The sequence below is a fragment of the Ornithodoros turicata genome, chromosome 9 (genome assembly GCF_037126465.1).
Source record: "Ornithodoros turicata isolate Travis chromosome 9, ASM3712646v1, whole genome shotgun sequence".
Classification (NCBI taxonomy): Eukaryota; Metazoa; Arthropoda; class Arachnida; order Ixodida; family Argasidae; genus Ornithodoros; species Ornithodoros turicata.
The window spans coordinates 26,527,678-26,550,400 of record NC_088209.1 but is presented as its reverse complement, the minus strand read 5'-3'; the positions used below and the strand labels follow the sequence as shown (position 1 = coordinate 26,550,400).

The 22,723-nt window shown below is 42.8% G+C and overlaps 2 protein-coding genes across 21 annotated transcripts in view; both read left to right on the top strand.

The window, feature by feature from the left end:
- LOC135368469 (ankyrin-2-like) overlaps positions 1-22,723 on the top strand; it is a 158,255-nt gene that overhangs the window by 112,174 nt on the left and 23,358 nt on the right. For 16 of the 20 annotated variants that reach the window (XM_064601779.1, XM_064601772.1, XM_064601782.1 and 13 more), the window contains 12 exons: positions 3,096-3,192; positions 3,965-4,193; positions 4,983-5,225; positions 5,298-5,373; positions 5,804-6,010; positions 6,151-6,279; positions 6,361-6,461; positions 7,373-7,448; positions 9,167-10,447; positions 14,148-14,273; positions 16,178-16,327; positions 16,609-16,860. In XM_064601779.1, coding sequence (XP_064457849.1) covers positions 3,096-3,192; positions 3,965-4,193; positions 4,983-5,225; positions 5,298-5,373; positions 5,804-6,010; positions 6,151-6,279; positions 6,361-6,461; positions 7,373-7,448; positions 9,167-10,447; positions 14,148-14,273; positions 16,178-16,327; positions 16,609-16,860 — 2,967 coding nt within the window. Of the gene's footprint in view, positions 1-3,095; positions 3,193-3,964; positions 4,194-4,982; positions 5,226-5,297; positions 5,374-5,803; positions 6,011-6,150; positions 6,280-6,360; positions 6,462-7,372; positions 7,449-9,166; positions 10,448-14,147; positions 14,274-15,190; positions 15,248-16,177; positions 16,328-16,608; positions 16,861-22,723 lie in introns of all 20 variants that reach the window. The other 4 variants (XM_064601787.1, XM_064601786.1, XM_064601778.1 and 1 more) reach the window with 4 other exon arrangements.
- LOC135368471 (uncharacterized) lies at positions 16,879-22,488 on the top strand. Its single transcript, XM_064601790.1, has 3 exons — positions 16,879-17,917; positions 21,385-22,343; positions 22,400-22,488. The coding sequence occupies exons 1-3, from the start codon at positions 17,753-17,755 to the stop codon at positions 22,407-22,409; spliced, it is 1,134 nt and encodes a 377-aa protein (XP_064457860.1). The 5' UTR covers positions 16,879-17,752; the 3' UTR covers positions 22,410-22,488.

Genomic DNA, 22,723 nt, shown 5'->3' with positions numbered 1-22,723 from the left:
TTGAAACGATGCACCCAGGTTTCATCACATGCGATGACTTATTGCAAAAATTTGTGTCCTTCGGATTGAAACCGCTTCAGCAGCTGCTCAGAGGCTGCCATGCATGCTCCCTTCTAGTCACAAGTGAGGTGTTTGGGGAACCCATCTCGCACAGTCTTTGCAGAGCAGTAAGTGCTCATGAATGATTGTCTCCACACTGTCGACACTAATATTATGCTGGGCTGCAATGTCTCGAACTATTACGCATCGGTTCTCGAGATTAGCTTGCTCAGTGGCCGCGATGTTCACTATGTGACTGCAGTCGGACGAACGTGTCCATGTGGTCCATTCGTTGCCATATCTCGTCCTTCGCCAAACTGTCTGTACCATTCGTACACTCTTCCTTTTGACAGACAGAGTTTGTTCCCCATACTGTGCCTGTATTTTTTGCAAAATCTGAGCTCTGCATTTAACGTTCTCCTTTGCAAGGAACTTGATTATGCATAGCTGTTCCACAGCTGCGGACACACTGCTCATTGCCATGATAACTGCCACTGCTGCTGACTTGAGAAGGATTGCACTTCGTACTCCGAAAGTCTTATTTGCATTTACTCACTGATTTTTCTTGAGCAAAGGTCTCCGTCAACCTTGAACGACCCTTGTCATGTATTTCAGTCGCAGGGCATGAGTATAATACTTCTACTTTATACTAAATTGCACCTCAACCTGCAAATGTGAATTACCAAAACATTATCAGAACTTCCTACTGGCTTACTCATTAGTAGGTAGGAGATAGTAAGAATATGTAAAATACGAGAGAGTAGGAAACATCAGAGGAAAATATTTCCAGGAAATAGTGGTGTTGAGCTCTGGCTATCAAAATAAGCACTACAATGACATACTGAAGGATCAAGACCTGCCTTACGATAGGGGACTTGTAAAACGCGTGGATGCTCATTGCTCAGTAATCATTGTTTAAAGCAGAGTTTGGAAGATCAAAAGTATATTTAAGCAGTGTAAGTTGGTACCTCTTGTTTTCTGTTTGCTGATACTTTTTTTGTATTTAAAAAAATATGTTTTTGTTCTAAAATATCTGAATGAATTTGAAGCTCTAGCACGTAAATATGATTGCAAGCATTACAACAGGAAAATTCTTCAGTAATTTTGCTGAACAGCTTGATTCACAAATTAAACTGACACATACATCAATGACATCTCATAAAATATTTTGCCATGTGTGCAATAATTTCTCCCATTCTTTTGACCAAGTGTAATATGTGTACAATATTTGTAGGCAGGTTCAAGAAAAAAAGTGACGCAGTATGCAGTCAATTTGTGACTTTTATGAAAGCTATAGCTTGTACTGTACTTTCTAAACTATTGGGCTGCAGGAGTAGATTATAGTTATGTACTGTATATCTAAAAAATTGTATTTGAATTTGAAAGTTAATATTTTCACATAATGGAAAGTGATGGCTAAGCTACACTAAAATTTAAGTATATTGCAGCTTAGAAACCAGCTTTTTATTTTTTCTTATTTTTTTTTGTACAGCATCGTCATTGTATGCTTTATGACACAAACATTATAAATATTACTGTAAACATATTTTTATTTGCGATGTATTAATTTTCGCGAATCGCGCATTCAGTCATTCGTGAAGTTATTCGCGAGTATTTAATTTCGCGATTCCACAGCTGTTTCCTTTCGCGCATCTTTCGCGATTTTGTGGTGGTCGCGAAATTCGCGAAAATTAGTACATCGCGAATAAAAATGTTTACAGTATATTTCAGTGTGGTGTAGTAATGCTTATTACACGTAATGAATTCCATAAACAAAATTAAATGAGTTGAATTGTGATGTTATGGTACATCTACTGGGCTGCACACGCATGAACATAAATGGTTGAGGTGTATATTTATTCTTAAGACAGACAGAATATATTGTGTTGAGATACCTAGCTGTGCAGCTTGCATTTGTGATCGCGTTTGTGGTTTTTTGTGTGTATGCAATGCAGTGACCACTATCCATTGCAGCACTGGAATGAGGCTATGAGTCACTAAAGCAGTTGATGTCCTGATGTAATTACAAAATATGCAAATACTACATGTTTTTTTTTTTTTTTTTTCATGGCTCACAGCCACCTGCATTACGTATCTTTTCGTTGGACAACTTGATGTTTGCCGTAATGGGTGCTGAAATGACCCACTACTTTCACTTTTTGTTGCTTTCTTTCGTAGAGGAAATTTGGGATGAAAGAGAGAGAGAGAGAGAAGTATAGGATTAAAAGCTGTAGAGGGAAAACTGAATCACAGGGATGTGCCTCGCTATGCTGGTAGCCTTTCTATTTTTTCTTTTGTACAACTTCAGATTTTCTCAGGTGGTCACTATGCAAGCTGTGCAAGTCTGCCAATACAAACTTGGATAAACTTGCACCCACGCTTTACTCCCGTCAGAAAACTCAACCGTGCAAAGAGGTTGTGACGGTTTGCACAGAATTGCATTAAATAAGTAAACAAGATGATTATTTTGTGTTGGGCAAGCCTCTTTGTGAAGCAGGTAGTACTTGCATTAAGAGATTGCATCTGTGCATATACTGTAACTGATGCCGTAGCTGCGTCAAAGCACAGTTCTGTGCTGAAAAAGCTTTGTACTGTTCACATCCTACAGAGAGAAATGATTGAGGCATGCATAACCAGGTATTACTGATGCAGTAATGGTGCACTGGTGATGCTACATCTTATTAATTAGTTTGCACCTACAATATTTTGCTAATTGCTCTAGCCTACAGTTCAATGCATGCGTCGTATGTTACGTACATCATATTTGTGATTTGCAGTTTTAGCATATGTAGTCTAGAAACAAAGATAACTATAGTTGCCATGGTCTCACTATACAAGATATGTAGTTTTATTAATTGCTTATTTTAAATATTAGAACATAATTATTATAACTGCATGTTCTTTTATGCTTGCATTGTCTTCCTTTAACAATTGAATGCACGAGTTCAGTCGCATTTAAGTCGATATTATATATCTGAGTTCATTGAAATACTTGCGCAGCACGAAGGTGCTCATTGATTGATATATATTGTGATTGTGTCCCTCATTTGTATTAGGAGGAGTTAATAAAGCCCAATGGGAGGATGTCACAGGATCTACACCACTGACGTTTGTGAATGATTGTGTTTCCTTTACAACTACGGTCTCGGCAAGGTGGGTTGTCTTATTTGTCTGTCTAGCTGTTACAAAATCATTTCTATTTGTCTATCATTTCTTCCGTTTCTACTCATGCTGTAATGTAGTGAAATACTGGCTAGTCGCCTTCCCCTGTAGAAATGGCCAAGTCTATCCTGAAGTCGTTCAGTTTCCACTACCCACGCAGTCACTGCTAGAGCACTGCACGGGCTCGGGTGTACTCCAAAGCCCGGCTCAGCTGGTCCGTGGGCCGGGCCGGGATGGGATGGGTAAAACTTTCTTTTTGTGGGCCTGGGCCAGTCTCGGGTTTTAAATTATGGGCCCGGGTTGGTCTTGGGACCATAATATGCCTGCCCGGGCCAGATGGGCCCATGTCTAGGCCGGGCCTAGATCGGGGTCTGACCTGTGTAACCCCACTTTTTGCTATCCACAGCTAACTTCTACAGTCCGCTTCACTGGACCGGGTTGGGTCAGGCCAGGTAGCCTACCCAAGCAGCACAACATCTTGGTCTAATCTAGGACGAATATTGGGCCGGTATTGCCAATATGGGGCCAATATTGGGCCAAGGTGTTGTGCTGCTTGGGTAGAAATTGGTCATGCCCGGGCCGGGAAACATGAAAATTAATCGGGCTCGGCCCGGGCCAGATATGGAATTGTCGGACCAGACCTGGGTGGGTAAACCAAAGGATGGTGGGGTCTGGGCCTAAGAATGCGGCTCGTGCAGTGCTCTATATGCACATGGCTGCCTTCTACTCAGTGAGAATACATGGGACGTGTGTCCACACACAGGTTCTGGCTCATGGATTGCCGGCAAGTGAACGAAGCAACTCGCTTTGCAACAGAGCTGTACGCCGAGGCAATCCACGTGCCGTTCATGGCCAAGTTTGTGGTGTTCTCCAAACGCCACGATCCCCAGGAAGCCCAACTGCGCGTATTCTGTATGACGGACGACAAGGAGGACAAGACACTTGAGACCCAGGAGCATTTCACAGAAGTGGCAAAGAGCAGAGACGTGGAGGTACAGCCGGGCTAGTTTATCACCATTTTTTGATGTTGCGATAGCTACAATATTTTACTCGGAGCGAGATGACATACGGGACAAGACAAGACACACTTAGAATATATTCTGGGGCGGCAATATTGCTCAGATTTCTCGTTCCTGTCAGCGTTTGTTAAATGGATAGTGTTTTTTTTTTTTTTTTCGTTTCTTTAAGTTGAAACTTTTATCAACAAAGGCCTGGATTGAATGAGAAATTTTGCGTGTATTTTTAGCGTATGTTACATCCTCCAAAGTATAGTGCAGGTCCCAAGGGCTGTTTTTATTTGTCTTCCATTTTGAACCCCCATACCTTTCCTTGGTGAGCCCTGTACTTCACTTGCTGTAGAATTTGTAAAGCAGAAAATAAGCTCTCGTAATAGCTCTCAGTGGTGCGACGCTGTCACAACACATTAACAGCAGAAGTAGCTAACGTAAACAATGGGAACTAGCCTAGGCAGACTACAGTAGAACCCCTTTGTAGTAAACTCTCTGGGACCAGGACGAAATTTTACTACATCAGGAGTTTTATTATATCAGGTGCATATATATGTATATATTCTATAAGGACTGGAGTTCTTGTTTACTATAAGCGGAGTTTTACTACAAGCAGAGTTACTATAACGAGGTTCTACTGTACATTTAAGGACAAACAGGAGCACGTAAGTCCCAGGTCTGGCCTCGAATCCCGGCATCGGCACAGTTTTCCCGAGTTATTAGATTTAGACTCTGCGCATGTAGGAAAGTAACCAAGAGGACCAAATATTTCAGGTTCTGGAGAACAAACCCCAATACCTGGAGTTTGCCGGAAACCTCATCCCAGTTACCAAGTCCGGGGAGCAACTGAGCTTGACGTTCCAGGCGTTCCGGGAAAACCGGGTACCATTCAACGTGCGCGTCAAAGATCTCCACCAGGAAGCGCTTGGCCGAGTAGCCTTCATGAAGGAACCTCGTGGATCACGCACAGATCCTCCTCAGACACCAATCTGCAACCTTAACATTGCTTTACCTGAGGTACACGTTATTTTTCATTACACACGAATGTTGTTATCACACTTTGCGTTCATCTTGTCCTTGCTGTCCTAGTTTGAAGCCTCAAGAGCAGTGTCCGAGCTCGTCACGCTGGAGAAGAAGTATGGCTTTGTGGAGGAGACTGGCCTTGGTATGCACAATTTTAGCATTTTGACTCTCTCCTTACTGTGAATTAATTACTCGTGCCAAATAATAATAATAATAACTTTATTACCCACAGTCAACACTCAAAACATAACAGACCAGTCTAAGTCAAGGTGGCTTGTGACACTGGGTCCGGGGCAGATCATTTCCATCGGGGATGAACAAAATTGAACTCATTCACAGAAAAAAAGTATGCGTAAGGGAAATATAGCTCAAGCAATACAGAGGACCAAGTCGCAAAGCAACCAATGAACTGTAAGGGCTGTAGTAGTCGGCATCGAGGGGACGGTTCGTGTGCAGTATGATGTTCACCTAATTCTTTTTTTTTTTTTTGAATCCTTGCAAAGTCTCCTTTTAATGCAGAAATGGGCACTGTTGGAAGCGTTCCTACATGTTTTTACACTCCACGTTTTCAGCGAAGCCAGAGCTGATCCACAGAGCAGACCTTCGCCTGTCGGACATAGCGCGAGAGTTGGGCAAGGACTGGGAACCTTTAGGCCAACAGCTGGACATTCCGGAAGCAGACATCCATTCAATCCGAGCCGAGTGCCCCGGAGACCTGGCCCAGCAGGCCCTGCTTGTGCTGCGACTCTGGATGCAGAGAGCCGGCCCCAGGGCTACAGGTAGGGCAAGCCTCCTCCTTTCCAGATTTCTTGTTCTTCGTAGCAGAAGCTTTTATAAGCACAGTTTGAGACGATTGCTGTGACCTGTCTCGCTGACAGCGTGAAACAAGGCCCGAGTTCAGAAAATTTTGTTCACGCAGGGAACAATTTGGAGAAGGGCCTCAGAAGAATCAACCGAGAAGACATTGTGAACAAGTGCATGTTCAATGTTGAACTGGTTACGGACGACGTTGAGAAGGCCGTAGCTAAAGTGCACCTTGACCAATCAGGTGAGCTAGGCAAACTTTACAAAATTGTGGTTGACTTGGAGAAGGGGCTTCCTTACCTGCGAGCTGTCATGCTGTTTACAGGGTTTGACACCTTCCGAGAAGAACTTGGGACTTCACGGAATGCGTCGCTCAAACGAGACACCTCACTGAATGCCTCCTATGATGAGCCTGACCTGATGAAGGTTAGCTTGATAACTTTTCCTGATTTATTGTAACAAGATTCATCATGAGTGTGCATAAATGCCATATTTCTTGCAAATAATCCATGCATCAAAATTTTCATTGAGATCTTAGTGTGCTGGCTATGTGAGTATGTACACTACTGAATATTATTTCATTCCCCACATCGCCACCAGTGGTGGGGTGGAGTATCGCCCCTGGCAATGAAACTCCCCATTCGTCACCTTAAATATAAAGCTGTCGTTGAATATTTCTAATGCGAAAGCATGCTACGCTTTTCAATTCAGGTAGCTAAATTTGTTCACTCGTTAGAATGTCCTTCACATTTGGAGACCCTGACAGGTAATGTACTAGATGCATGATCGATTAGAATTATAAAGCATTACTGGTTAGAGAGCAAAATGGTCTTTGTCCAAACTTCTGATGTTTGTGTAGTGGTCCAAGTAACATTATACTCTATTTTACATCATAGCATGTGTGCTAAACAGGGACTCTTAGAAGATGTGTAGGGCTTTATGATTATTGCCTTACTTATTGTTGAGTAAGCTCATGGCAACAGGAATTAGTAAGTAAGACATAGTAGTAAATACTACGGAGTGGCACCCCCTGCGGTCATATCCACAGTGGATGAAATTGTTTGCACATCATTATTGGTATGTATATGGCATCTTGCTGCAGTGTTGTTGGCATGTCGCAGATGTATTTGCGTAACATTTACCCTGTTAATGTCAAGTACAGACAAATAAAATATGGGGGAGGTAATCTTTGGAGAGTTCACCTTCCATTTACGGATCCAATATGCCATATTTTTAATGGGAATGATCTGTGTTCAAAGATATCATCAATGGAAGTGGTGTCGAAAGTTACCGAACATTGATGTTTGGCATTGTTAAATTTCTCCCATTTCTTTTAGGAGGCTGAATCGGCAGAAGAGACAAGCAGTGAGACTGGCTCTGTTCATGAAAAGCATGGTTCCTCTGAGGCTAAGGGTAAGTTATTCTACTACCCTTCCTAACTTCAGTGCAATTCTATGTGTACCCAAGGCATGCAATCTCAAGTTTATGCCAAGCAACAGTGGATAGACCAAGCATTATGATGAGATATTGATGAGGCATTGAAGATATTGATGATGAGGCAGCACATGGAAAAGTGATGAGGCTGATGCGTGTTGCATTTAATATCCAGACTTTCTGACAATGGTGTCCGTGCAGGTGGTTTCTTTGTGCTTAACATTATATGCTGCTTTAAGGTTCTACTAACATTGCATGTTTTGCAATCAAGTAGCCAACTGATAAGTCTGTGCCAGAACAAACATCATGAGGTCCACATCACATGATAAGTGACCTTTGTAGTAGTCTGTGTTACTTTCTGGAACATTTGAAGTTGTGTGTTTTGTGCCGAGACCTGCATTGTATTTTATTATATACTTCAGTATGTAGCAGTGTCATTTTTTAAAGCTCTGTGGTCTTTTGCAATAAAAGTTTAATTATGCCATAATTACAAATGAAGTCTCACACCTGTAACATTATGCAGTAAACACCATGTATGTAGCATGACCATAAGTAGCTATCTTTTCTATGCATTGCATAACACCATGCATGAACCTGTGTGATATCGGGCTGTACAGTGGCATTAACACTAGTGCCGCAGGGCAAGAGGTATGTCAAAGGCTGTTCAGCGAACGGGAATTCTGGATTTCCAGAGTATCAGTGTTCTCTACACATTACACAATACGTTTACTGCTTAGTTGTTGAGCAATGACATATTTTAAATGTATGCACTTTTAGCAAATCAGAAATTGAGCGTGTACAAAATTTCTTTCACAAGCAAGTACCCATAAAATTTCAACCAATTTTGCCAATAATACTTACTTCATGTGCATTGCAGGGGTTTAGTGAAGATGGTGAAGTTGATTGTAACTTAAATGAGAATTTAATAATCTAGTAAATGCAGGCTTAGGTGCAACACGAAAACAACAGGTAGCAAGGTTACAAAACATTACTCTGCACTCTGGATGCTCTCTTTAGTGTGCTCATTACATTGATATTTCTTTTCATTGAACTGCCTTGCTTGTATACATCCTATGTCTGTCAGTGCTGTGCTGGAAGATTCTTTCTTGTGGTGAATGGTACAAACATCGACATTGATTCCAATTGAGGGCAGTGGGGGGGAGGGGGGGCATGTGTTGCTATGGAAGCCATTTATAACATTTCTCAATCACTTTCAGTAGCATCCCTGTAACAAGGCGTCTTGTATGAACGTCGTGTATGCACTACATGAAGCATATGACTCGCAGTAATTTTTAAATGGGACACACTGTAGCAAAGAAGTGGATGAGTAAAAAGAGTGCTATCTTCTTTTGTTGCAATGTGTAGTGATACATCTAGCAGTTTAGCTACAAAGAAACACTGCACACATTGGCATTTTGGAGGACTACCTGACTTTGATAGTTAAACTGTTAAGTCTCCTGCCCTTACTCTTTCCTCTTGCTGCCAAGCACCATATATCCGAAAGCACACGTACCACGATCAACATATCATCCGCTTCCAGCAAACCTTCCCCACTTCTGCGCCTTGGCTTTTTACTGCCTGCCTTTGCAGCTTTGGAGAAGGAACTACTAACCCTGCTGACAAGCTTTCCATGCCTAACCACCACTCACCACTGTTACCTCGTGTTACCGTTAACCTTATTGCCCCCCTCCTAACAGCTCGTAAGCTCAAGAAGTCGGACACCAGGCCCAGAACGCCATCTCCCGACACAACGCAAGTCACCGTTATAAAACGGAGCTCGAAGGAAGGCACTCCAACCATCGCACTCGAAGAGAGCTTTGACGATCCTCGAATGGAGAACCATGTCCTTCCCAGTGAAAGGACAGTAATTACGGATCCTACCTTTGTTGTGATGAAAGAATTAAAAGAACCTCCAGAGGCATCGCGCGTGCCTGGGCACGATGACCTGATCACGCAGGGTGAGCTAGATGAGCTCGTCGAGGGCGTACTCTATCCCGAAGCTAAGGGGACGGAGAAGAAGCAGATTGGTCCAGTTATCGTGGAAGAGCGAGAACTGTCGGATGCTCCAGACTCCATCGTGAAGGTGGTATCCGTCACAAAGCGCACCGTCACCCAGCTCCCGGTCACGGAAGAAGTGCCCGTTCAGCAAGTCGGAAGCCGACTTCCAGGGATCATGGAAGGAAAAGAACAGCCAGATGTTGTGTCCACTGTTGTGACGGAGGTTGAATATAAGAGTGGTCCGGAAGCAGCGGGGATTGTGTCCTTCCCCACAGAAACGCAAGAGAGATTAACGCATCCTGGCACACTTCTTCCAGCTGACACATCGGACGTTCGTCAAGGTGACGTCGTGATCACCACAGACCCAGAAATGATGCGTACGGTGACGACGACCGTAGAACGCTTTGAAGGCGAACCACAAGAACTTGGAACCACGTATATCCTGAGCGAACTCCCCGATGATCAAACTGAAGGTACCACTCGGGTCGTCCGAACGGTAACGCGAGAGGTTAAAGGCGAACCCTCGGAAGAGTCTGTCATTACGGTGCAGACGACAACCACAACGTCTGCGTCTGCTCCGGGCAAGCAGCCGGAGCTCTCTGCTAACCTTCTCGACGAGATGTTTAAGGACACCGGCAAAGAAAGCCCTTACGGCCGGATCTTGAAGGCAGACGAAGTGGCTAAATTGAAGTCCAAGCCTGGAATGAAGAAGGAAGACCTGGAATTACTGGATCAGCTGTTCCCAGATCAGGGACCATCGAAGACAGCATATCCTCCAGAGGGCCTTGTGCCTGAGAATGTCATAATCCCAGAATATCGCACATTCGTGATGGCAGAGGAACCAAAGAAGCCGATGTCGCCCAAGAAGAAGGAACGTGTTCTCGAGAAGATTGGCCGAGCTCTCAGTCACGATGAACAGGAGGGTCGACAGAGGCCACGTTTAGTGAGGGCTGCAACAGTGGATTCAGCGACACTAGAAGGTAGTTGTTTTGCTGAGTAGTGTATACGTAATACTTTTCTTATTTTGTTGGCGTTTATTGGTGCTGCATCATTTCTTTGCCGCATACGGTTCAAAATGCGCAAATAGGTCATGGGTAAGTTACTAAAAAAAAGTTAGTTACAGTGAGCCTTCAAAAATAGTAACAGAGTTACAGTTACAGTTACTCTTTTTGAAATGCATGTAACTAGTTATAGCTACAGTTAAAATAGGAAAAAGGTCTAGCACTCGCCAGTGACTAAGATAAGTATTTAAAGGGAGACTTCGCAAGGATTCGAAAAAGATTTTGTGAGCATCGTATCGAACACGGACCGCTCTCTTGATACCGAATACCACATTCGCATTCATTTTGTGCGAGTAATTAATTCGTAAATGATGACAATACCAATCCGAAACCAAAATGCAAAGCGCACAGCGGTTCGCCCGGAGGAAGACACTGTGACGTCACCAAGCATTGTCGTCTGCTACAAAGCTTGCATTCTGCCATGCCGGATGACGTCAGCAGTGTTGCTTTCAGCGCCCTCTTGCTTCACAGAGGCGAAGCGCTCACTTCATAACAATTCGTTCGAATAAAATCTGCGCACTTTGGGAATGCGATATTTCGTATGTATGTTCCTGACACCCCAAGGGTTACTGCTATGCCACAAACTTTGTGGTGATTTTGTTGCGGAGTCCCACTTTAAAGAGATTGAAACATTCAAATAATGTATTTTACTAAAAAAAATTTGTATTTCCTCCTCACCACCTTCTCTGTCCCCTTTCTCTGATGTACGTCAGTATAAATATCTGTACCAAGTGTTAAATCTATCACACCTGATGAAGGACGGACTCTTGCTTTTTTTAGTAAAATAAATTATTCAAATGTTTCAATCTCTTTAAATGCTTATCTTAGCTACAGTTACCATGTTAAAGTTAACTTAGCTACTTTACAGTTACATTTATTCAGCGTTTTTTCTTCTTCAAATGTAAGAAACTTTCATGGTAACAGTGGTATGAACAGAAAATTTCCTATGGGCCCAGCACGGTGGGAGTTATACCCGTCGCATGGCAAATTGAATGTCATTGCCAGCAAATGACATTCCCACTGAATGGCATTCGTTCAGTGCCACACGGTGATACCAAATGGCACTTCATGAAACTGGCATTCTGTCAGCGAATGAGTTTGGGGCGCTCATTCGCTTTTCCCTCTCTCACCAACTGCATGCCCTTGATGGCAGAGCGGCAGCAAAAAGAGAAGAAAGGCAAATGGAAAGTTGTTGTCTGATAAATTTTTCTGTGTTATTTATTTATGAAATTAAAGGAAGGAGTCCTTACACAGTTTTCAAAAACTCTTGTTTCTAGTCAGTTTGTTCAGCGCCAAGCTGATTCGTGCCATGCCTAGACACCAAACAGCTGCACTATTCGCCATCTTGCCTGTCGATCTGGATTCGGTTACGTACTTGTCTAGGCTTGTGCATTCGACGACCTCAAAGCGAAGCAAATAGTTTAGTTGTGCCAGTGACGCCCATATGTATAGTTTTTAAAGTAGACTATAAATTTATAAGAAATTGTCACCAATATCCACACATAAAATGGTGAAATTATTTCACACGTCATCATCGTTGTAATTAGCGAATGACATCTCTCTTTGCCATATCTCCATTTTACTCGACCAAATGACATTCAACGTTACTGTCATTCACTGGGAATGGCATTCACTGTGCCATGTGACAGGGGTAGGTATTAGTGTAGAGCCATCCTGGCTGCATATGAAATGACAAAATTCGTGGTTGGGAAAAACGGCAGTATTTGAGGACTCCACAAAATGGCACTAGGGAACTGATAACAGATATCAGATTAAAAGCGCTAAAAACCTCAGTACCGGAGAGCTAACATAAGACGCAGACACATTGCACTGCTCTCTGCACTGCTCGTTATTTTAGCTCCCCGCCACTGGAGTTTTTAGCGCTTTTAATCGTGATCTACCGAACCGCTCAATTTTTAACCCTCTTAGATATCAGATAACATGGAAAATGTCTAGAGCAGTGGATGCCCTACTCCCTCATATTTTGAGAGAGTTTTAAGAAAAGTGAAATATATACTCTGCAAGTAAATCTAAATGTAGCAGAGATCAAAATGCAGTTCTTACTCAGTTTTCCAAATTTTCAAAATCCCTTTTTTCCACTTACAAAATTTCCAATCATTGCCCATCTCGTTTATGCACACCACTTATAGTCTTTTTCTTGCTGAATCAAAAAATGTTCTGAATGTCGGAAGGATATTCAAAATCTTTGGCTTCATCATTTGTATCGCGTTAAATTTTTGATGATACCTTATTTACAAGTTGCATGACCCACGCCTTTCCTAAAGATCAAAGACTGTTATACCATCCTCAGCCTTCCTATTTGTGGCCACAGCATTGAACCCCTTTGTATCGAATGTGTTAACAATGAAATACTCGTGTGCTGCACATATCCCCATACACCATATGCTTGGCAAAGCAACCACGTTTGCTGCCCTCCTCCCACTGTGTCAGCACGTAAGGCTTTGCACATAAACTGTACATCACAATATATAAATCTGAGCTTTTCAACACATGTCCTATCTTTTCCTCCATGTGTACGGTTGCAGGTCATGGAGTTCAGTGTGCAACAGTTCTTATGAAGTCCTGAGTACTTGAAGAAGGAAATATAATGTCACTTCATAACATTTATTTTTTTTTACTAGGGTTCCTAGCTTTTTGCAGTAGAAACATCCGAACTCCACGCTTTTCTGCAAGGGAAAAGAAAAAAAAAAAAACTCGGCAATCGCGCCCTACCGCAGCTTTCCACGTGAATGACAACACTGCTCTAAAGTGGCACACACAACACAAAATTTTTGTTCTCACAGTTTCTATCAAAATGTAACTTTCAATGCAAGATTGTTAAGGTAGTCCTGTAGCGATGCAGCAACGTTTTCCTCCCGGAAACGCTGGAGTTTGGACTACAAATTCCGAATTTGCTGATGTTTGCCGACATCAGCTCTTCGCTCTTTGCCGACATCAGCCGATGAAAATGTACTTGAAGCCTGGATATAGCGGTTTGAGCGAGTGTGCGAGATTTGTGAAAGATGTTGGAAAAGTATGGAGTGTTCTGCTTCTGCGGAGGGGCAGTTTGCATATTTGGAAATGCTGTCATTCTGTTGTGGGTGTTTACGATTGGCAGCTACGATTCACCAGAAGTTGAAGAAATTGCCCAAGATTCATGACAAAGTGTGTAGCACAACTTTCGTCTGCAGGAAGCAGCAGAATTTACGTCTCTCAGCACACCTAATGATTGTGATGTTGTGTTGACTGGTGTGTTGACTGAATTAATTAATTGAACTAGCGTACTGAACGAATGTTGTATTTGGGTGGTACCCCAAAATATTCATGTTTGCATATCATTTTTTCTACTTCTTCCTGTAAGTAGAAAACTGGCATAGATGTGCGCTCTCATTCGTTTCCAGAGTGTTGCGAGTGCCACTAGAATATCATATATGTTAGTACATTTCGAACAATTTCTCATTTCTTCTGTTTCGTTTCATGCCAGTCTGACACCAGCCTCCTGGACATTATTACCAATCAGATTAGTTTTTTTCCTGGCATACTGTTGACTCTAGCTGGATTTATGTGTGCTCTGTGAGCTCTTGATGTGAATCTGCATGTATCTCTGTGCCTGTACCAGAATCTCATAAGGAAGAAGTACAGGAACCCCCGATAGCAATGCAGAAAGTTGAGCAAAGTGAAGCCAAACCCACAGTATTGCCAGCAGTTGCAGAGTCCACAACCCCAGAGGCAGCTCCTATGGAAGGTATGAACCACCAGTGAACGGAACCAGCAGCCCCTACTAGTGGATCGTATTTTTCGCTTCGTGTTGATAAACTTGCTTGTTGTATTCGTCTTGCACTTGTGCCTCCTGTAGAACTACTCTTTGTTATGCACTTGTCCACCACTGTGGGATGTGGAACAAGCTAACTTGTGTGTGAAAACCGCCTGCGGTACTTGTGTGGTGAATTTAAAGCGTCCCAGCTGGTGTGTGACGCCTAGCTTGGTTTGTGTTCTAACTTCATTTGAAAAGAAGTTTTCAAATGATTACATTGTGCAGCTTTATTATGGGTGTAAACAAAAAAAGCACCTGTGTCTGATGTGTAAATAAATAACAGCATGAATGTTTTTTTTTTTATAAGTGGACAACAATTTAGTGTAGTACAGTGTATATACTTCATTGCATTATTTTTTCATTAATTTCCTGATGCAGTAATTCTTCAAGCACAGGGTAAAAGGAAAGATTCTTTCCCTGTCTTGGGTTACTCCTTCGTAGTACAGATGTACCAGCTTGCCCTCGCCCTCGCCCTCGCCCTCGCCCTTGCCCTTTTGCCGTTCATCTCTGTCCAGATTTGTATTTTAGCCATACAGTGTTTATGAGGCTCCTTCAGGTTTCACTGGTGAAGCTCATAATTAAAGCCTAACATCTGTGAAGCCTAACATCTATAAAGCCTAACATCTATAAGAAAAAAAAGAAAAATATTGAGAGCGTACAATTGCGACACAACATCCTGTCCATTTGCTTAAAGTCATATCTCATGAAGGCATAGATGAAATAGGGTCTCTCCATACTTTGCAACTAAGAAAAGTACATAAAAAAAAAGGTTTCTACCTGATACTTGCTCTGGCAGGATGTTAACTCTTTCACCTCTTCCTTGCCTTTTCTTTCTCTCTCTCCATCAGTTGCAAAGGCAACTAAAACTCCTCCATCCACTCCAGTGGCCAGTGTTCATAAGAAAGGTATAATATGTGTTTAGTCTGTAGGACATAGAAATTACGTATGTTTTACTTTATTTGCTTGCTGCTGACACTGTGCAAGGCTGTTGTCATGAGACGTGCTTTTGTGTAGTTTGTGCTAACACGTACGATTATGAGAGCGGTACCTGAATGACCCCATGCAGGCGTAACGATTGCAGATAGCTCCTTTTTTTTTTTTTTCTCAGCTTTGCAAATGTAATGTTTGGTGTTAGGTTAGGTAGCACATATTTGTTGTCCTGCACATACCAGATTGACCACCTTTAAACTGATGCAGAATTGTTTTACATTTTGGCTCTTTTCAAACAGATAGTGTTATTCTCCTCCCGCAGCATCTTTTCAAATACTGATGTAGAGGTAGTCATAGTAAAATCATCAGCGGTCGAGTTATACTATTATTCTATACCGTTAGCACAGAAAGTGAGAAATTGAAGGCCCGTGACAGAACATAAGTCACGCATGTAATGCTGCATTAAAATTAAGCTTAATCATTAGTGGAAATATTATGTCATGTTCATTTCCCACTCCCTGTTGTTATCATTTTTGTCCATGCACAATATGTGCTGTGCTATGCTGCTGTTGTTCCTGATTTTTCTTCTTTTTTTTATGTGTGCACAGTTTGTATGCGTGTACGTGTTCAGCTTGTGTGTGGCTGCTCTATGTTACTTTATTTGCCCCGTCTATTTGTGTCATAAGGAACTGTGGCACTTTGTTTCAGAAAATTAGATGTGCAAGACTGTGTGAACGCTAGGTTTGAGACATTCAGACATAAAGCATTCATGTTAGTCACATTTAAGAGTATGTAGCACCTGCCTATTAGTACAGTGCTTACTTTCAGTTTCTAGTCTAGGCTGCTCTGTGCCCAGATTAAATTTTCAGGTGTGACCTAATTTACAGAATTTATGTTTACACCAGACGAACCATTGACCAAGTCAACGGAATTCAGGACCTTGCCATCAGACGACGCCATCGTGACAAAGACAACAACGCAGTTCCAGGACGTTCTTGATGATGGCACGGTCAAGCATACCGTAACGACAGTTACAAGGACGACCATCATCCAGGGTATGGTTGCACTGTGGTTCGAGGTCTGGTGGAGAGTTCTGGATACACATGTTGGATGAGTGCAGTTCTTTATTTTTTTATTTTGGTGTATTTTTATGTATTTATTATTTTTATTTATTTTTATTTATTTTGTTTATTATATTTATATATTATATTTCAATTTTTATGAGATTCCACTGAGGTGGGCTGTAAGTTGTCTGCACTATAACAGTCTACACACAGCCTATTGTTCAGTCTGTTGGTGCATCAAGGCTGACCACTTGTTACATGCCGCTGCGCAGAAGTGGACGAAGGCGCACCTCAGGCCGAGATTCCCTCTGCTCCCCCTGCTGCGGATGTCCTGCAGCAGCCTGGAGCCAAGCCAGGAGAATCTGAGACTTGGGCTTCTGACCTGGACACCAGCCAGGTTTCCGTGTCTAGCCTGCCCGAAGACGAAAAAACTGAGCCCACTGCCACCCTGTCAAGTGCCACCACCACTGCCGAGGGTGCTTCAAGTTCGGAGCCCGGTGTTCAGACCCAGGTTGAAGAGAAAGGTAGGCTTTTCTAAGTGTTATCTTGCGTACAGCAACAGTAAGAATAAGGACAGCACACTGGGAGCTGTAACGCTTCTCGTGTCAGCTGGGGTGAAGTTCAGAATCTCGGCCGTAGTTTCTGACTGGTTAGATGTGCAGGATTGGGGCCAACAACACATTCGACTTTATGAGCTTCTCCAATATGTGCTATACCGTTAAACATTTATTATTTCTGTGCCCCTTGTGGTGTGGTGCCGTGCGTGACTGTGTCAGGTTATAGCGTGCATCTTCACATGACGACTTTGTTGTTGTTGTTATCTGTGTATGACATAATTTATAGTTGCCTGGGCAGTAGTGCATTGTCATTAGCTTGTTACGCTTGACTTAACAGTCGTGTTACTCACCATGCATGCTATGCAGCATATTAAATTGGTGTCGCGTTGCACAGGAATGCTGCACTCGCTTATAAGTAGGGTTCTGATTTTTCGGTGTTTTCGTTTTTGCAAGGCATGGGGTGTTTAGCAGAGTTTTCAATTTCCAGAAAATTTGGCGTTGTTCGGAGCTTCCATTCTTTGAAACATCCGAAAACACCACAGTTTCCAGTAACTGAAAACTGGTTAACAGCCCTGAGTTTTGCAAACTGAAACACCGAAAAGTCTGAACCCTAATTGTAAGACACACTTCGTATGCACATAGATGCTGTTAACATGTTACCTCTGCTGCGGTACTTGCTGTTTTCTGAGGGCCTAAACTGTAAATTGCTAGCTTTAATTGAAGCAAAATTAACTTTGCACTGCCTCCAACGTGATCGGTGAATATGAATTCGTGGTTAATTTTTGCCACCATACGTGAAATGCAGTAATCAAAGAACGCACTACGGGAGGCTGGGTGAACCTACAGCCCTAATAGGATTATGTATGGGTTCTCCCTCTGTAATCTAATAACTTGGCATTGGGACAACAGAGCCACTGAAGGAGTTCTCCCCCCCTTTCTTGGTAGCCTGCGTTTATTCGCAGAGCAGGGTATTGTATCGTTGATTCCCCGTTTGCCGTGCTTTATCGTTCTTGGTTGTCACCAGGTAAGTCCGTACAGACATGTATTTTGAGTACTTTAATATTTGAATCGTTTTTGCTGTTATTTTACTGTAGTGATTTGCTTATCAGCGCAGGAAGCAGTGCAAATAGGGAGTTCTGAACTGTGCATTCTTTTACAGCTGTCTTTTTTTTTTTTCTTGTGCATTTTAACTGGTCATCAGATCGGAATGTACTTAATTGTGTGTGTATGCTAGTTAAGGTGTGATTTAACAGTGTTTGGCTGTGTTTGTTGCCCTTTAAGCCTGCTTTACTAGGTTGATCATCCCTTCTAAAACATATGTGCTGATGATGTAAACATTGCATACTGATTAGCAAACATCATGATGTAAAGATAATGTGATTTATGTTAACCAGGATATTGTTTAAATTTTTAATGGCAATTTATCTATAATGGCAGTCAAACAGGGCTGCATAAATATAAGTGTCCAAATACATATATCTGCATGTGTCACTACCAGTTCATGACATAACATGAACCGTAACAGCGAGGAATTTACCCAGAACAATAACCATGCTGCCTTGATGTGTGAACTCCCAAACCATCTGCAACAACTCGTTTTTTGAAAAAAAAAAGCCCACCTATCCAAGGTCACCACGTCATCTGTGCACTGACTGAATCACCGCACATCAGGATAACACATCTACTGATCGCATGGCATCCTCCAGTTTGATTGCGTGAAATCAGGTGCAACCCATCTTAATCACTGATCTTATATCTTCAAATGACAGAGTCAAGTTTTGAACGTCCCGTCCAGGAAAAGGAAATTCTGGAAGAGAAAAACGGAGTGGAGACGGAACTTGTGGCCAACGTCCCTCAAGAATTTCAGAGTGCAGTCGCAGGAAGTTCAGATGACTATGAAACGCCCATCTCTAGGTCTCTCTGTGCGGACTCACTAATTCGAGAGGCGGTGGTGGAAAGCTCAAAATTGCTATGTTCACACAATATTGTGGGTTCTGACAAAAGCCTACTTTGTGGGGACGATCCTAAGGTTGACAGCAGTGGTGAGTTGCATCAGACTGTCAGTGAAAAAGATGCTGCTGAGGAGGAAGACGAATCTGATGAGGAGACTACTGTAGCAACCGTCTATCAACGAAAACAAGGTGACAGTGACAAGTCCGTTCCAGTGGATCTTCTGCATGATGGTGAGCAGAAAGAGGGGAGAGCTGTAATAGGTATAGATGATGATGACCTGTTGGGATTTGGAAATGATGCATTGGATGACATACCAATCCAAGCTCATGTCACGACTAATCTTCCACGTGGCAGTGAAGAAATGACAGGATGCGAAGCGTTCTGCATGTTATCGTCAGAAAGTGGGCCGACATTAGATGATTTCACAGCGTTTGAAGCCTCTGTTTTGGACGCTACACCTGTTCTGCCTTGCGTCAATCAGGGATACAGTCGGAGTGCCTCGGACTTTGACACCGAGAGCTTTCCCCCATTTCATGTTCCTACACACGTATCTCAGTCCCTTGAGGGGAATGTTTTCCCTGCGCCAGATGTTCAGCATTCTCTTCAGGACACGTTTGCAAACGAGCCTGCTTTCGACTTTACACAAGACGAGAATGATCAGACGACATCTGAACCTGCAAGCATTCAGGCCGGCATTCTTGAAGAAGCTCCTCGAGGTGTTACAAACACGGGAGAGGAATTAGAAGAGATTTTTAAGAAGTGTAGACCACAAACTTCAAAGACACCCACTGCTGAAGAAAACACAGCAGCTGCTTGTGGCCCTATGTTAAGCCCGCAGCCTCTGGGGGTGATTGCTGAATCTGTCCTGGCGAGGTCGCAACTAGATCCTTCAGTATTTGGAGAAATTTATATGCAAGCCAAACCTTCTAGTCTGGATGTAGCATCAGGATTCTCTGGTTCAGTGCGAGAAGATCCTTGGAGCGAACATTCTGCATACCAGCCGAGCACTTCGAGGACATCCTCGGATGAGAAGGTTGACGATGCTGCAGAAGGCAGTCTCGCTGAAGCCTTTAGTGCACAGCTGGAAGAATTCTCAGCACCAGAGGCAAGTCACGTTTGTGAAATCACGGTCTCTTCAGAGCCTACAGTTCACCAGAGCAGCTCTGATGGTGAAGCAGCTAATGTAGATGACATCTCTCAAGAGGTTGTTCAGGAATTGAAGGGATTGTCTCACTCACTGTTTCAGGTGCTGGATAAACTTCAGAAAACGCCGCCAGCAACGCGGAAAAAAATAGTGCCCGAGGCAGCGTTACGCGTGCATAAAGCGTTACATTCAGAGGGAAGTTTGGAATCTTGTCCGCTGTTGGAAGATGAAGGTGTGGTTGTTGGTTCAGTGGACAGTCTTGCAGCAGTGCCCACGACTGAGAAGTCCCAAGATGATGACGTCCAGGAGGCTAGCAATCGCGACAAGTCCAAAAAGAAAAAGAAGAAACACGGGAAGAAGCGTTAAAACTGTGTAGATCGACATTGCTGCAAATTTGTGATGTTGTGTTTGTTTCTTTGTAACCCAAATCTCTCTTGTTTACCCTGAAAACTTTCAAAGCAGCTATACCGGTTTACACATTTTTGTTTTGCTGTTAAATACTCTGCCGTAGATTCATGGTGTATTGTAATTGCAGTACTAGTTTTATCAGAGCCTATCATATTTCTAAATTTACGCAGTTCTTCAAATAGTAACCGGAAAAAATTATTCGTTCACAGCTTTGAAGGAATTGATGCATAAAAGTTACACTTTGGCTGTAGAACTCTACTTCTTGAAGCTCATGTTGCAGCCAGGAAAAGAGTATAAAGAGTATAGCTAGCTCATAGCTAGCAAAGTAATAAATATTATTAATTGTGTATGCAGGTCCTAGAACCTTCATATTCCTGGAATGAATTTTCGTTGTTCTTCAAATGACATTTGTGTAGGCCTTTGGCCTAATAAATGCTATAATATTGTGATGTCCTTTGTTTATACTGCGCAGTCTGAATTATATGTCCTCATGTTTTACCATAGAGATAACATAATATCCGTTTGTATAGTATAGACGGATCTCAGAAATAAACTAATAGTAATAAAAAGTTGGAAAATTGGGCTAGCAATGTGACAGTCAGCAGGACTAGGCGAAGCATGCACCACAGGAAGAACCAGTCTGCCTTATCGAATACTCTCGTCCCGGTGTTACGGTTTTCTATCATTTTTTTTTTTTCATATAGACTGTGAGATGTGAAGTGATGCAACAAATACTTCATTGCTTAATGTACTGCTTGGGTCTTTGCAGTGCCCACATAGTTAATGTGCACATCCTTTTGGTCTGTAGAGACATTTTGTGCCACAAAGTTCATTATGTATGTATACATAAACATACATACACAAAGGATTGGCTGTATTTTTCAGCGTGTACTGCTTCCTGCGAGGCTGTATGAGCAAATCCTATAGGCCATAATTTTTCCTCAGTTCATTGCTTTGACCTTTGCTTTTCTTTTACTGATTTTCAGTTTCCAAGAAGCAAAAGAAACGTGGAAAGAAGCGTTCAAAAAATTAGTTTCCAGTTACTGCATGACGGACAGAGAGTCAATAAACACTGCTTACTTCTAAAAGCAAAAGCAAACGCAAAGGATTCATATTTTTTTCGTTCTCCTCTCAGCTTCACTTTTGCACTCACGCAGAAACCATATTTCTGCACGGTTGTCATTTCTCACACCACCTCGATCACACTAATACACTGTGCCTTCCAAAGTAATCCGACAAAAATGGCTGATGGCACAGACATAAGGGGATCTGCCGAAGAAGCAGCTAAGGCACTCGAAAGTTTCACAAATGCAATATCTGATGATATCCCCGAATCGCGTACTTCAAGTCGGTCCGTGCCGTCTGCGCCGATTGAAGGCACCGAAGTAGCGGCACGATCCCCCACAGCAGATGATCCTGCCCTGATGCCTGGGAGCGAGCCAGTTTTTGATGGTACCAATGTTGATGCTGAGAATGAAAGTGATACGGATGAGGAGGTTTTAAGTGGGAATGAAGAAACGCAAAAAGTTAAAGTTGCACAAAATGCATCAAACCAGCTTGCAGTTGCGGAGAGGGACGAAGAGGGATCCACGGACATTGAAAGCCGTTCAGATAATGAAGGAATGGATCAGGACAACAGCAATTCTAAAGGAGCAAATAGAGCTCCTTTGATGCAGAAGCAGAGGACCTTACTGGCAGAAGAAACTCTGATGGACACGTTGTCACTGGTAGCCACAGAAACAGATGAAGAAACATTGCTTGTACAGGAACCTAAAGAACCTTCTAACCATACGAGAATGCCGCAGCTGCACTTCCCAAAGACTGGAATTGCAAATAATTCCAGTGGGATCACTCGTAGATTGGGGCACCGCAGACAGAAATCACATTCGCAACCTGCAACTCCATTAGGACTTCGCTCTCGTGAAGACGGCCTCCGCAGTCCGAGGTCAGTGAGTTCCGATCACGAGTGCCTTCACAACTTATCCTCTCATGTGACGGCAGTCTTTCGTAGCCTCGACTCTGCCCTTCCACAAGCGCCAGCTTCTAAAGTAATCGTGACCAAGTCAAAGATCGGGAACAAGGTAGACAAGAAGATTTACTTCCTACATGATGCTGCTGACCGGGAACACCTGCTTCGTGTGCTTCTGATGGAAGAGAACAGAGCAGCCTCTACACCGACGCAAACCGTGAAGTCTGTGACTGACACTCTGTCAAGTAAGGTTGAGGAATTGAATGTCGATTCTGAAGAAGAGGAACTGTCGGGTGGTGGCACTGACACAGAAGAAGTTCCCATGGACTTGCCGGTGTCTGTCACTGAAGGTTAGG

What these genes read in the sequence shown, in the direction of transcription:
- LOC135368471 (XM_064601790.1), top strand. Translation starts at nt 17,753, where the DNA reads ATGTATGGGTTCTCCCTCTGTAATCTAATAACTTGGCATTGGGACAAC. An exon ending in TCGTTCTTGGTTGTCACCAG is followed by an intron (nt 17,918 to 21,384) that starts GTAAGTCCGTAC and finishes ACTGATTTTCAG; the next exon opens with TTTCCAAGAAGCAAAAGAAA.